General features: G+C 34.5%; 1 protein-coding gene across 6 annotated transcripts in view; it reads right to left on the reverse strand.

The window, feature by feature from the left end:
• Positions 1-979: 979 nt before the first annotated feature.
• LOC123554975 (arf-GAP domain and FG repeat-containing protein 1-like) overlaps positions 980-14,336 on the reverse strand; it is a 48,533-nt gene continuing 35,176 nt past the window's right edge. For all 6 annotated transcript variants that reach the window (XM_045345443.2, XM_045345442.2, XM_053547461.1 and 3 more), the window contains 2 exons: positions 9,456-10,078; positions 980-8,604 (listed from right to left, as the gene is read on the reverse strand). In XM_045345443.2, coding sequence (XP_045201378.2) covers positions 8,545-8,604; positions 9,456-10,078 — 683 coding nt within the window. In that variant the 3' untranslated portion in view covers positions 980-8,544. The remainder of the gene's footprint in view (positions 8,605-9,455; positions 10,079-14,336) is intronic.

A 14,336-nucleotide genomic window follows, 5' to 3' on the forward strand; every position in this document is an offset into this window, starting at 1 on the left:
ATGGAGATATACCCCATTTTAATTTGAAATAAAGGGAGGTAATTTGACATAAAATCAGTCCATAGTTACCTACCCTGATTGTCTCAGTCCAGCTAATGACAATAATGAAATTTCAAAAAAGTCCTATAAGTACTTACTGATATAAATCCATTTTGATTACAATCAGGGGAGGTAATCAGATATAAAATAACTGAAACCTACGATTGGATCTGATTTTTCATGGAATCCAAGAATTATTGTTGTTGAAGATATTTTGGAAGTTTGTATCAAATAAAACCATAAATGAAGTCTCTATATGGCTGCAAAAGCCAAAATAGCCAATTTTGGACTTTTCAGGGGCCATATCTCTGGAACCCATGATGGAATCTGGCCAGTTCAAGAAAGGAACCAAGATCTTGTGGTGAGACAAGTTGTGTGCAAGTTTGGTTAAAATAAAATCATAAATGAAGCTGCTATTATGCATACAAGGTCAAAATAGCTAATTCTGGCCCTTTCAGGGGCCATAACTCTAGAACCCATAATGGAATCTGGCCAGTTCAAGAAAGGTACCAAGAACTTATGGTGATATAGGTTGTGTGCCAGTTTGGTAAAAATCAAATCATAAATAAAGCTGCTATTGAACCCATATTGGGATCTGACCAGTTCAAGAGAGGAACTGAGATCTTATGGTGATACAAGTTGTGTGCCACTTTGGTTAAAATAAAACCATAAATGAAACCTCTATTGTGCAGACAAGAAATTGTTGACGGACGGACGCACGGACTGACGACGGACAAAGGGTGATCACAAAAGCTCACCTTGTCACTATGTGACAGGTGAGCTAAAAACGGAGTCTTAAAACTCCAATATCTGATTTGTTGTCCCTGAGCACAAGTTTGAAATTGACCAGTGACAAGGCTGTATCCGCAGATTTCACCTTCAACTTGGCAGGTTCAGTCTGGAGATTTCTTCACTGCAGAAATTACAATAAAATCCTGTAAAAATTTCAAATTTTATTCAGACTTAGAGGCTACAATAAACATATCACAAATAACATAAGATAATAACAAGATAAATGGAGGCTAAGGCTGTCCATAAAATAAATATGTTCCTAATACCTTGTTCATAAAAGAAATATGTTTGCCCTTCCCTGTCCGCAGTTTTCATAAATCAACACAATTTTTATCTCTTTCGAACCAAGTAAGTTAAAGCTATGACCAAATGTTCAATAAAATTCATACTAAACACAATACTCAGCCATGCAAAACAGCACAACTCTAATGTCTTAAGATATAAAGTTTAAAATTCCAAACAAACAAAAGTCTGATTTCCAATGCCCTGGAAAATATGTTTGAAAATCAATGAAAATATTGTTGCTTAACCCTTAACCTGCTGGCGGCAACTGATTCTGCCTTTGCGACCAGTGCAGACCAAGATCAGCCTGCATATCCGTGCAGTCTGACCATGGTCTGCACTGTTTGCCACTCTTTTCGGAAAGCACCCCTTTTAACATTTAATGGAAATCTAGCAGGGTAAGGGTTATACCTGCAGTGTATAACAACTTTTGTTCAAGTAAAGCCTACTAATAGATAAAAGCATGAGAAAAAAATATGCTTCACCTAAAAACAAATCAGGGCAAACACATTTTATCTTGATTTTTTTAAGGCATACTTAACTTTCATGCAAATTTATACATTTAAGCATTCGGCAATATTTTTCATTTGTCCTAAAATACAGTAGTTCCATTTTTGCTACAATACAAATTAACTGAAGCTCAAACACTTTCTTGTGTTATATTTATATTAAAACACTTTTGTTATTGTGTTATATTTATATTAAAACACTTGTGTTATATTTATATTAAAACATTTTTGTTTATCAAAATTTTTTTAAAATAGTACAAGAATATTACCTTATATTTTCATCATTTTTTTTTTATCAGACTTGGTAATTAATCGTAACTAGGCATTACACATTTTTTTTTTCATTTTCCTCATTCTGTCTATTTGCTGGGCAGCATACTAGATATATTTTCATTTTCTTTATTTTGTCTATCTGTTGAGCAACGTAACTATGCAATGTTGTCATACAAATTACAATTTCTATCTGTTTAACTTGGGCAATAAACAAGGAATTCTATTTTTACATCATCAAAAAGTAAGTGAAGTTGAAGCATGCAGTGTAAATTTACATAACATTTACTAGAAAATTTCCAGATAAATGAGAACTTTGTTAAAAACTTCTGACTCAATTTCTATTGCTGATATGTTATGGTGGCCACCATTTAGAGACGACCAGTTACAGTGGTCACCAGTTAAAGTGACAACTGGACAAGTCGTTAAATTTATTTGTTTGCTGTTACAGAATCTTTCCATCTGAGTTTACTTAAATTTTCTACATTAAATAACTGAAGCGTTTTGTTTAACATTTACGATTCCCTTTCTGTGAAACTATAACTACATATTTCAATAAATCATTTATCTATTGGCCCTTTTATTCCCTGCAATAAAATTCATAGTCTAATATAAACAAATATTACGCTAGACCAATTAATCAAATGCCAATTTGTGGCTCAAATTATAGCAAACAAATAAACTGTTCTGTCTGGCCTCATGCTTAATTTACACAAGCAAGCATACAAAATGATAAAATCCAGGTGATGCAAATTAATGATCAGGCTCTAGGATAATCTGTTTTTTTTTTCACATGTTTAATATCTTAACATTTTGAGGCTCAATGACTTTGATCATGTGGCTGCCGCATTTCGTTATGTACATAAAGCACACTCATGTTTTACTAAATCTTACTTTCGATAATTTTTTTCTAACATCTTTGTCGAAGGTTTGAATATTTGGTTTAATAGTAGGAAGTATTTCTGAATCTACTATTTTTAATTACCTCCCTTTATGGCGTTGATAATATAAGTTCATGTGCACAACTGAAAATCATGCTTTTCTATTCATCATTATATCATATGAATGCTTTCTATTTGGACAGCTGCTTTATATGCTTTTTACCCTAACCCTGCTAAATTTCTATAATGAACTTGTCAATCTTTCAATTTGGACAGTACCATTAGCTGTTAAAAGGGGTGCTTACCAAAAAAGATACTGACTGAATGGCAAACAGTGCAGATCATGATCAGACTGCATGGATGTGCAGGCTGATCATGATCTACACTGGTCGCAAAGGCAGAATCAATCGTGTCCAGCATGACAAGGGTTAACATAAAAGCCTTGTGGTACTTTATTTAATTACGTATCAAATGTAAACATTCACAGCAGTTCAGTATATGAAACAGTAAACTTTACAAACTTGACAGCAAAAGAAAATTACAGATCACATTTTTAGATTTTTTCGTGAAAATGTACTGTATGGAAGGAGTACCTGTATACTGATAATTTAATTATTATATTTCATAACCCAGTTGTAGTTAGCGTCAAAATATTTGTGTCATTTGCCAAGATGAAATGCTGAAACTTACGAAAATTGGAGCTACTTAACCTAGAACCAAGTCATTAATTTGCATGGCCTATATGGCTACACTGAATATGGCATAAACTTAAAACTTATTTGGCCCATACCGAAATTAACACACCATTATCAATGGGAATGTTTTTATTTACAAATTATGTAATATGAATATAAACATACCTGTATTTAGAATTTCTTACCTTTACACAGAATATTTTACACAAAAATAAAAAACTGTTTAAAACAAAATACACTGTGCCCAAGCTAAGATCTCCCATATAAAACTTGTTGCTGATTAATCACCTTTTTTTTCATTACAATCATTTTTTGCAAAGACTAAGATATGCAAAATGATCAAGTTTTTTTTTCTCTGCTATACAATTTTAACATCACTGTGCCTAATAACAGATATGAGGTGTTGTTAATGATCAATATACAAAATGTTTAATATATTTTATACTAGAATAGCTGTTACAGATTGACTTTTAGGATGTAGATTACAAGACTAAAATATAAGGTGAAAAAATCATCACTTCAGGGCACAAAGTGGTTAACTGCATTTACACACAGAAACAGTTAACTACTTTCTGCACTGAGGTGACAATTAATTCAATATGACTTCAAAGCTATTTTTATCAATTTTTTGTTTTAAATAATTTACTGTTATTTTTTTCAAATTATGCAAAATTGAATATTAAACAGAAACAGAAAAAATATCATGTCAAAAGGAGTATTTATTAGCTAATCAGCCTGAACTTTTTATTAAACTGCATTAGGAATAATATAAAGTATACACTCATTAAATGGCTTGCCGGTCAACAGTCAAAAGTTAAATGTTTGTGTCCAAAGGACCAAGTGCTAATAGTTTTTGACAATCAGTCGCAAAGCCATCTAATAAGAGTTTTAAAGCATGAGATCAGATAAATTATAAATTTTGAAGTTTTTTTCTCCAGTATTGACTGTAGTATAGCAGAACAGTATTGAACTATTGACCGGTCAATAGCACAAACTATGGACTGACAACTTGACAGGCAGTTGTGTAATAGTATTGTCAACTTAGTAAGTTGGTGTTATGTAAGACTGTATATCAAGTAATACATATTTTATGTCAACTTCAAGCTATTACTGCCTGACAAATTTTTTTAAACCAAAGCAAAAACTACAACAAAGTAACATATTATGCACTTATTGACTGGCAAACCATTCAATAAGTGTTTTATTACATGACATAAAAACTATCTCTGACTTTATAGTACAGTAAACATGTTTTAACGAAAAACCGACCAGTCATACAGCACAAACTACCAGTATAGACTGGTGATTTATAAAGAGTCATGTAATAATTTAATTCATAGAGGTATTTAAGAGCAGGTAGGGAAATTAAGCTGTTTACTTAGAGCAATATTTCTGTACATGCTTAAACAGAATACTGTCTTATAAATCCATAGTGGTTAATCACCCAAAGGCCTATGAAAACATATTCAGAATATTACTTATTAAATCCATATCAAACTCTTTTATTAATAGTAGAAATTTTGAAATAGTCTAAAGATGTCAAATGTCATCGTAGCCCCTTTGTGGATGTTTTATTTTGTAATCCTAATAAATTTTATGTTGTAAAATAAGCTTAATGTATACTCACTGCCGTGTTGTTTTTGTGTCCATTTCACCATCCAATGTATGCACAAAAGTGAGTGATATATTAAATTTCATATATGAACATCTTCCCAAGTGAGCAGTACAAATATAAGCGTTATTAAAGCAGTTTGAGTGAAGCGAAAACTTAGGTTAGCATGGCATGGAATAGTACCCTAAATATACAGCATACTTTCCATACCAATGACAAGATTTGTTCTTGAGGCAATGAAATAACACTAATATGTACATCAAGCAAAAAACAATAACAACTCTAGTTTATTTATTGACATGAAATATTAGCCCCTCCCCCTCCCCTCCACATCCCCAATCGCTAGGCAGTATATTTCTTATTTTCTCACCAAGCAAAGTTGATATATTCTCAGCGCAATAAGAGATTATCTGCATTAACTTAATATTCTCAGCGCAATAAGTGATTATCTACATTAATATAAAGAAACAGTTAATCATTTTCTTTGCACTTAAGTTGCGACAGAATCCAAATCAATTTCTTTAATAATCAACAGGGGAGAATATTCTTTATCCTTACAAACTTCAGCATTAGATGGGAAATTTAACTGGAAGCACTAATGACTTGCAATAAAACGTTTAATTTAACAATGTTTTCATTATACAATTATCGTCAAGAAGCAGCCATTAATAGCACTTATTAAACAGACCCTGCAATTACAGTATATATGTAGGTATATACATGTAAATGTGTTAATGTTTACACTCTGAACTTTAAACTTATATTCTTGTAACATAAAACAGTATTTAAAGATATATTACACTCAAATTTCATAAACAAAAATTCTGAAAAATAATTATTATTAAATTCAAAGTATCTATGTTGAAACAATCAGACAGGTTTGTGTAGTACTGTTTGTTATGTTTGAAATACTAAATACTAATACATGTTTAAGTAAACTGAGTATGTATATATAATGCCACGAAAATAAGGGATTTTTTTTTTAAACAATGACCGACGCCAGATATGACATTTAAAGGTGATATTAGCTCTAAATATGCAGTAAGTTAATATATCTAACAAAGTTAAAAATATCTGGTGAGGATTTTCTAGACTTACATGTATATCAATATCCAATGATAAAATAGTTCAGTAAAAAGTGAGCATAGTACATCTTTAAAGCAAGACAACTGAAAAACAAATGCCCACATTGCCAAACTAGTCATTACCCCACTAGAAAATACGAAGCTTTTATCTATAAATGAACCAACAATGGCAAAAAAAGGATGAAAACTGACTTCCTTCTGAAAAATGTCTATACCTTCACCATTAAGAATTTTTGTACCAATATTCCTCACATCAGACTAGCCAAAACCAATATCTAACACGTCTGAAAAAAGTTCTACAAAAAAGCACCATTTATCAATTTTATAATAATAAATGGATAATCGGGATTGTTTGCCTTGACTAAAGAATGGAAAAAAAAATCAAAAATATAGAACTGAACATGTTAAGTTTAATTTTTAGTACTTTTCCCCCTTGTATGTTTGGCTACGTTATGAAAAAGCAGAATATTTGAAAGTATGAAACTGTCCTGAAAAATGGCAATTGGTTTCAGTCTAATTATGTTTATTAGAAACTTCTCTTGTTTATATCTTTAAAACTGTACTTAAAACATCCGATTTTTTTTTCAATACATCCCAGTTTAATGGTTTAGTCACAGGTGCTTCATTATTGCAAAAGAAATTATTTTAATTATATTAAGAGATCAGTTTTACTGTACGCTAATTCAAGCTGCCAGCTTTAAAGTAACACACATTCAAATGTTGCAAATTTTCTTTTTTCTCATGAAGAAATCTTTATCAAAGGTCTATCACAAGACGTATATTCTTCAGCCTATCGATGTGACCTTCATCATTCTGATTACATAAAACTACTAAGAAAGCATAAGAGGCAGTGCTAAATATTAATAATTTAACAGAAAATTCCACTAGCCAATATAGTTTGATCTTAAATTTTTAGACATAAAAAAATACTAAGTTAGCTGACCATACTAGAATGCTTATGTTTGGATTGTCACAAAATGCATTAAATGGTATTTACTTTAAACACTGAAAAAAAAAAAGAGTGAAAAAGTATGTTTTCAAATGATACATCATTTGATGTTTAACCCTTAGCCTGCTGGCGGCAGATGATTCTGCCTTTGCGACCAGTGCAGACCAAGATCAGCCTGCACATCCGTGCAGTCTGATCATGGTCTGCACTGTTCGCTATTCAGTCAGTAAATTTTCAGTGAAAACCCCTTTGAAGACTAAGTGGTACTGTCCAAATTGAAAGATGGACCAGTCCATTATAGAAATATAGCAGGGTAAGGGTGTTGAATATTCACAATGATGAGAAAACCCTTCTATGTTATAAAACTTAAGTTTGGGGACCAGTCTAAAATCCAAGCACCTGATTGGTTGATTTTGAGATGTGCCAGAAATTGACCAATGAGAAAACTGCATTCAGAGACTGGTCTCCAAACTCTTTGTTTTGTAACCTTTGACCAGATTTGTCACTAGACTGTGCATACCAAAATCCTATCCTTCTCCCATGCAGAAATGGCACTGCACTTTTTCCCTTCAACCACTACAGTAACTTGTGTTAACTTTTATGTGCAATATTACAACCTCTTTGACGTTTGGATACATATATTATTATGTAAGCAGTCGCAGTGAGTTATTAGTAAGTGTGTAACATCAGAGGCAGAAGAAATTATTTGGTCAAAAAAAAGCAAATGACAAATTCATTGTAACAATTAAAAAGATCATCTGCATATTTGATTGATGAACAAACCTCCAAGAAAATAACATTTTGAATCGAAGCATAAAATGATAAATTTGATAAATTTATAATCTGATAATGAAGTTGTACAATATACGCTGAACATAAAATGAACATAAGTAATTAACAGAACAACAAAACTGATACCAGGAGCTTTCTTAACTCCTTCCTAAATAATTTATCAGAACAACAAGAATTTGCTATCCTTTCTTGTTTTCAAGAAAGGACTTTGTTCAATTCAAAATAACACGGTTTGAGTTATCATTCCGGCGCTGTATACCGCTGGTTGAGCAGTCTCCTCCGGACCCAGTAATCTACAGCAGCCTTCCATTGCACTTTTCTTAATTTTCAACTGTGGCTTCAAATCTATCCCCTGCAACTTTATGACGACCTTGGAGTTAGAGCTGCGATATGAATAATCAATCATCGTAAACGAGAACAATCCTCTCGGCTGATGATCATGATGATGACGATATTGACCCAATGAACTGGTACCGATGTCGAATAAAAAATGGCATGTCACCCGGAAAACCCAAAACCAATGTTTGGTAGAACAGACATTGCCAATTTATATTCAGTTCCTTGTTATGTAATGTAATATCCTAGCTATAAATATAAACGTTATATCACTAGGGTTCCGCTAGTGTCTGTACTGAGTATCACAAGAATGGGTTTGTCGCCCCCGTTTTTGGTGCCGCAGAGTATTGCTGTGCTGTCGACTGAAAAATAGAATGTTCTACGGTTAGTATTTGTCTTTTTATTTGCAGCTGAAATTTACGGCAATTAGATTATCTTACAATATGCAGTTAACTTTTTCTTCCCTTTTTTCCTTTTTGATTTTTACTTTTTAACTATCAAATTGTAGTCCTACTTGCCAGATAGGCAAATAAATATTCATTACCTAATGTAAAACACATCTCTGGAGAAATAAAAGAAAACATCCAGGTTGTTAAACGATTTTAATAATTTAACACAAACCATTTACTTTTAAGGTAGCGGACTGGAAATGAAAACTGGAAAATAACATATGAGCCACACCATGAGAAAACCAACATAGTGCATTTTCGACCAGCATGGATCCAGACCAGCCTGCGCATCCGCGCAGTCTGTCAGGATCCATACTGTTCATTATTGGTTTCTCTAATTTCAATAGGCTTTGAAAGCGAACAGCATGGATCCTGACCAGACTACGCAGATGCGCAGACTGGTGGTCACAAACACACTATGTTGGTTTTCTCATGGCGCGGCTCATATCATCTGTATGATATTTTAGTATTCTCAAGTTTTTACGGTAAGTCACATTCGCTTAGAGCTACATTTACATCCAAAGAATGCTGAACTACCTAACAAGAAAATCACATGGAAAGTGACGTATCCGGTTCACTATCTTAATATCTGTTTTTGTCTACAGCTAATTCATGAATATTAATTTTAGCAATCCTAGCATTACATACTTCCAAGTTTCTTACTGAAATGAATTTTTTATACTCTTTATTAGCACACATCTTACAAATTATTTAAGCATTCTATTTTTAAATTCATATACGATAGGAAAGATCTATAAACCAACCATAAATGGGTTTACTGTAGCTGATGAAGCTGGCATCTGACCCCAGCCTCCTCCTGCAGGAGCCCCACCAAATCCTTGCATTTGTGCAGGCTGACCTCCAAACCCTGCCTGTTGCTGTGGAAACCCTTGACCTTGCTGACCTCCGAAGCCAGCCCCTGGCATTGCGCCAAAACCTCCTTGCTGCTGTGGCTGTCCACCAAACCCTGTCTGTCCAGCTGGGAAGCCCTGCTGAGCCCCAAACCCAGCCGATACATTTGTCTGAGCACCTCCAAATCCACTTGCGGAAGTGTTAGCACCAAAGCCACCATTCTGTACCGCACCAAATTGTCCAAATCCTCCCCCAGTACTAGCAGGGGTTCCAAACTGACCGAAGCCTGCCCCAGCTGAGTTAGCTGGCGTACCAAACTGTCCAAAACCTGCGCCTGCTGTGCTTGCAGGAGTACCAAATTGTCCAAATCCTGCATTTTGAGATACTGCAGTATTTTGTGCCCCGAACGCACCAAATCCACCTTGGCCCACTGCCGGCTGGCCCCCGAACGGATTAGCATTCGGGGCGTGTGAAACACCCATAGAAGACTGTGAAGTTAATGACGTATTACTACTGCCTCCGAAAGGATTCGCAACTGAAACAGAAATGAAAGATAAAAGATAATTACAATGTATATTTGTTCAATACATTTTCACAAAAATATAAAGTTACTTTTGCAGTAATAAGCTACACCGACATTTCATTTAAAGAATAATATCTAACCTTTCAGACTTGCATTAAACTGACATATAAAATCAAATGAACAGCGAAACATATTTTTAGCATTTACATAATCTTCTGATTGTTGACACTGCATGAGACTCTGTGTTTGTGCCTTTTACGATGACACTTACTAAAGAATCACTCCTTCATAAACATTTCAACCATACATTCCAGAATTTTCAAATGTTCCATGCATTAAAACCATGAAGATAAAAAAAAATTCACCATGATAGCCCATGCAACCAGTTTCCAAAACCATATTTTTTTATGCAACAGTCTTTTATGCAACAGTCAATTCTTTGGTGGAAAGGGGACATCTAGAGTGTACAAGTTTGTATCAAATCTAAGTAACTAGTGACAATCAGGATAGTTGGCATGGTATGTAACTTTACCATAACTTTACCATCTATGTAGAACACATCTTGTAGTACAGAACCGATGCAGCTGGTTAGTATTAGAAGATACAATGTACATTTCTGTGAAATCATTGATATTTGTCGGGGACAAATTTTCATGGATTATGTGGTTGCATCAATCCCAACGAACAAAGAAAATTCCGACTATTTTAATTCATGTTCCCACGAAATAGAATTTTTTCTAGAAAAGAAAAGAAAACAAAACTCCACGAAATCTCATACCCGCAAAGTCAAATGATTTTACAGTATCTAACTCTGTTATTAGCCTCATACAGAAGATTAACATTTAGTTTTCTATTACATAATTCTCGAATACCTGTCTTCAAGAGGGGGAAGGGGTTGGGGGTTAAAGCACTTGTCCATGATCAACTTTTGTTCAGTTTTTTATTTTTACTATTTTTTTCTCAGCAAAAATACCTCCCTTACATCAGAATTCCATAGCAGTTTCTCAGGTTGATTTTTTAATTCCTAGCTGCAAAGCACTGAAAAACTGACTTAAAAAGCATTTTTTTTTTAATTCAACAACCCCACCCCTCCCCCGCCTAAAAAAATCTTCAAAATCACAAGTGCTTTCCATCTGTAAAATTATACATGCATATCTAGTTAAATCTGACACAAGGTTAGTTTTATTCTGAAATTGTCCTAACCAACTGGCTACAATTCTATGAATGAATCTAAGTTTTATAATCCTTGATGCATTCATAAGCTTATTTACTGGCCTGTTGTAAACTATATTGGGGACTCCTCCGTAAGTCTGTTAGTAATTTAAGTGCAAGATACAAAAGACTCTATAAGTCTAGATGGTTCCTTGCTGCTTTAGACTGCCTGACGTAAAAAGCAACCATACATGAAACTCTTATCCCAAAGATGATTATTTTTGTAGTAAAAGAGGGGCTTGAAACTCATGATCCCTGATTTTCGCAGGTACTCCTTCAAGTACCTGACAACTGTAAAATTTAAAATTTAATTAACTCTTAGCTCGCTGGCGGCAAGTGATTCTGCCTTTGCGACCAGTGCAGACCAAGATCAGCCTGCACATCCGTGCAGTCTGATCATGGTCTGCACTGTTCGCTATTCAGTCAGTAAATTTTTAGTAAACACCCCTTCAAATGATAAATGGTACTGCCCAAATTGGAAGATGGACCAGTCCATTATAGAAATTTAGCATGGTAAGGGTTAATAAACATGCATCACCTTTCTAAAATCATTTCACCGTATTATAAAAAATACCAGATTTCCCTGTTTCTCTTTATTCCTATAGTTTTACATAAAACATTTCCCACTGCACTCATTTTATCCAATTATCAAAGCTTACAACTCCAAGGCTAGTTACACGAAATATAAGAAAGTCTTTGACCAAAACTACAAAAATAAAGCAGCCTTTCAAGACTAAAGCTGCCAACATTTCAGACAACAATAATGGAAGACTTAATCAACTTCATATTCTCTATACTTTAGAAAATATCAAAATTTAATTATATAAATGTGGCAGAATGCTAAAAGAAACTTGCATTAAGTATTCAAAAGTTTGAAGTAAATTCATGCATTTGGAATACTTTAAGAGAAAGCTGCACTAAAGCAATGGATGGAAGAAAGCTTGGGGTATATTTGTAGCTCAGTAGCTTTGTATTGAGAAAAATATACCAGTTCTGCAGCAGAAATATTGCGCAACTGTAGTGGCACAATATTACCGATATTGCGCTAACAAACTGTTGCACATTTTTACCCTTAAAAGCTAATATTCTTTCTATTACATACACATTAACTCTTACCGATATGACACAAATGATGCTAATTTCTTTCTCAGCCACAGCAAAATTGACAAGAGCACCAATATGCAGAGCAATATACACCCGAAGGTGTGACCTTTGAGCCCTTAGTGTGACCTTGACCTTGAAGCAAGCCATCCAAAACATGCGCTCTACAAGGCGTCTGGATGTGGGAAACATCTGTGCATTCCTAAGTTTTATCAAAATTCTTCAAGCAGTTCAAGAGTTAAAGAGCGGACTTGAAACAAAGTCATATGACCTTTGACCTCTAAGTGTGACTTTGACCTTGAAGCGAGCCATCCAAAACATGGGCTCTGCACATTGCCTCAATGTGGTGAACATTTGTGTCAAGTGTTTTCCAAATCCTTCAAGGGGTTCAAGAGTTATAGAGTGGACATAAAACTGCTAACAGACGGACAGACATCAGGGTCAAAACATAATACGTCCCTTTTGGCGTATAAAATGTTGTAAACAAATATTTTAACTTGATGATACACGTCGAAACAGACATCATATAAAAATAACAAATCCGAACGTCAATACGGAAAAGTATTTACGCTTAAGGTCCTATTACAAATAACTGGACAAATTTTATAATACGTATGTAATAAAATGTTTTTCAGCCAACAAAAAATTCATGAGATGACAATGCATGAAGACAGTTTTTGCTATACCAGTGGCAGTGCTCAAAATACATTTGAAACAAACCTATAGCTGCAAAATGCAGACAGAAATAAAGTTTATAATGATGCAAACTATAACCAAACTTATAAACATTCATCTTTCATGTCAGTCAATTGATGCTGCACTCATGCTGCAATCAAGTATTTCAAATATTTGAGCCACGCCGTGAGAAAATCAACAAAGTGGGTTTGCGACCAGCATGGATCCAGACCAGCCTGCGAATAAGCGCAGTCTGGTCAGGATCCATGCTGTTCACTTTTAAAGCCTATTGGAATTGGAGAAACTGTTAGCGAACAGCATGGATCATGACCAGACTGCGCGGATGCGCAGGCTGGTCTGGATCCATGCTGGTCGCAAAGCTATTATGTTGGTTTTCCCATGGCGCGGCTCATTTGTTCTAGATTTAAACAAGTTGTGAAAAGCTGACATTGATTTGGAACTAATTTTGGTGGATTTCTTGGCTGCATCAATTCATGGAATTCGTTTCTTTTGTTCTGTTGGGTTTAACATCACACTGACACATTTATAGGTCATATGGCGACTTTCCAGCCTTGATGGTGGTGGAACACCTGAAGACCCCAGGTGCCCCTCCGTGCATTATTTATCAAGGTCGGGCACCTGGGTAGAACCAGAGACCTTCCTTAAGCCAACTGGATGGCTCTTCACATAAAGAATTCATCGTCGAGCATGAGGCTTGAACCCACATCAATGAGGGGCAAGTGATTCAAAGTCAGCAACCTTAACCACTCGGTCACGGAGGCCCTTTAATTCATGAAATTAAATTCAGACAAGTTAGACTTATGTAAATTTTTTCCCACTAGTTCTATCTTAAAAATTAAAATTCCAAGATTTCATGTCCACGCAAAACAGTTAATTTCGCCGGAACCATGAAACTTAATAATTATGTCCACGAAATTAAATGATTGGCTAGTAAAAGGTTGATAATTATGTTCTAATTAGTAAATTGTGTACCAACAGTATTTAATTTTTTTTTAAATTTTCAAGAATGAACTGATGTCCAAAAATGACTCAGCAAAAGTACAACACCATTTGACTGAATTCAACACTAGCATTCACTAAAACTTTCTCTCCTTTTTACTGTGAACAAGGAATTAAATGATTTTTATTTTCGTGATGTAATATGTTGTTATGTTAAGAATCTGCTTCTCTGACTTTTCAAGCTTTTGATGGTGCAGGAAGACCCTAGATGCCCCTTCAGGCATTGTTTCCGGTATCGGCAAGCACATGGGATCAACCACTG

The sequence above is a fragment of the Mercenaria mercenaria genome, chromosome 7, assembly GCF_021730395.1.
Source record: "Mercenaria mercenaria strain notata chromosome 7, MADL_Memer_1, whole genome shotgun sequence".
In the NCBI taxonomy this organism is placed as follows: domain Eukaryota; kingdom Metazoa; phylum Mollusca; class Bivalvia; order Venerida; family Veneridae; genus Mercenaria; species Mercenaria mercenaria.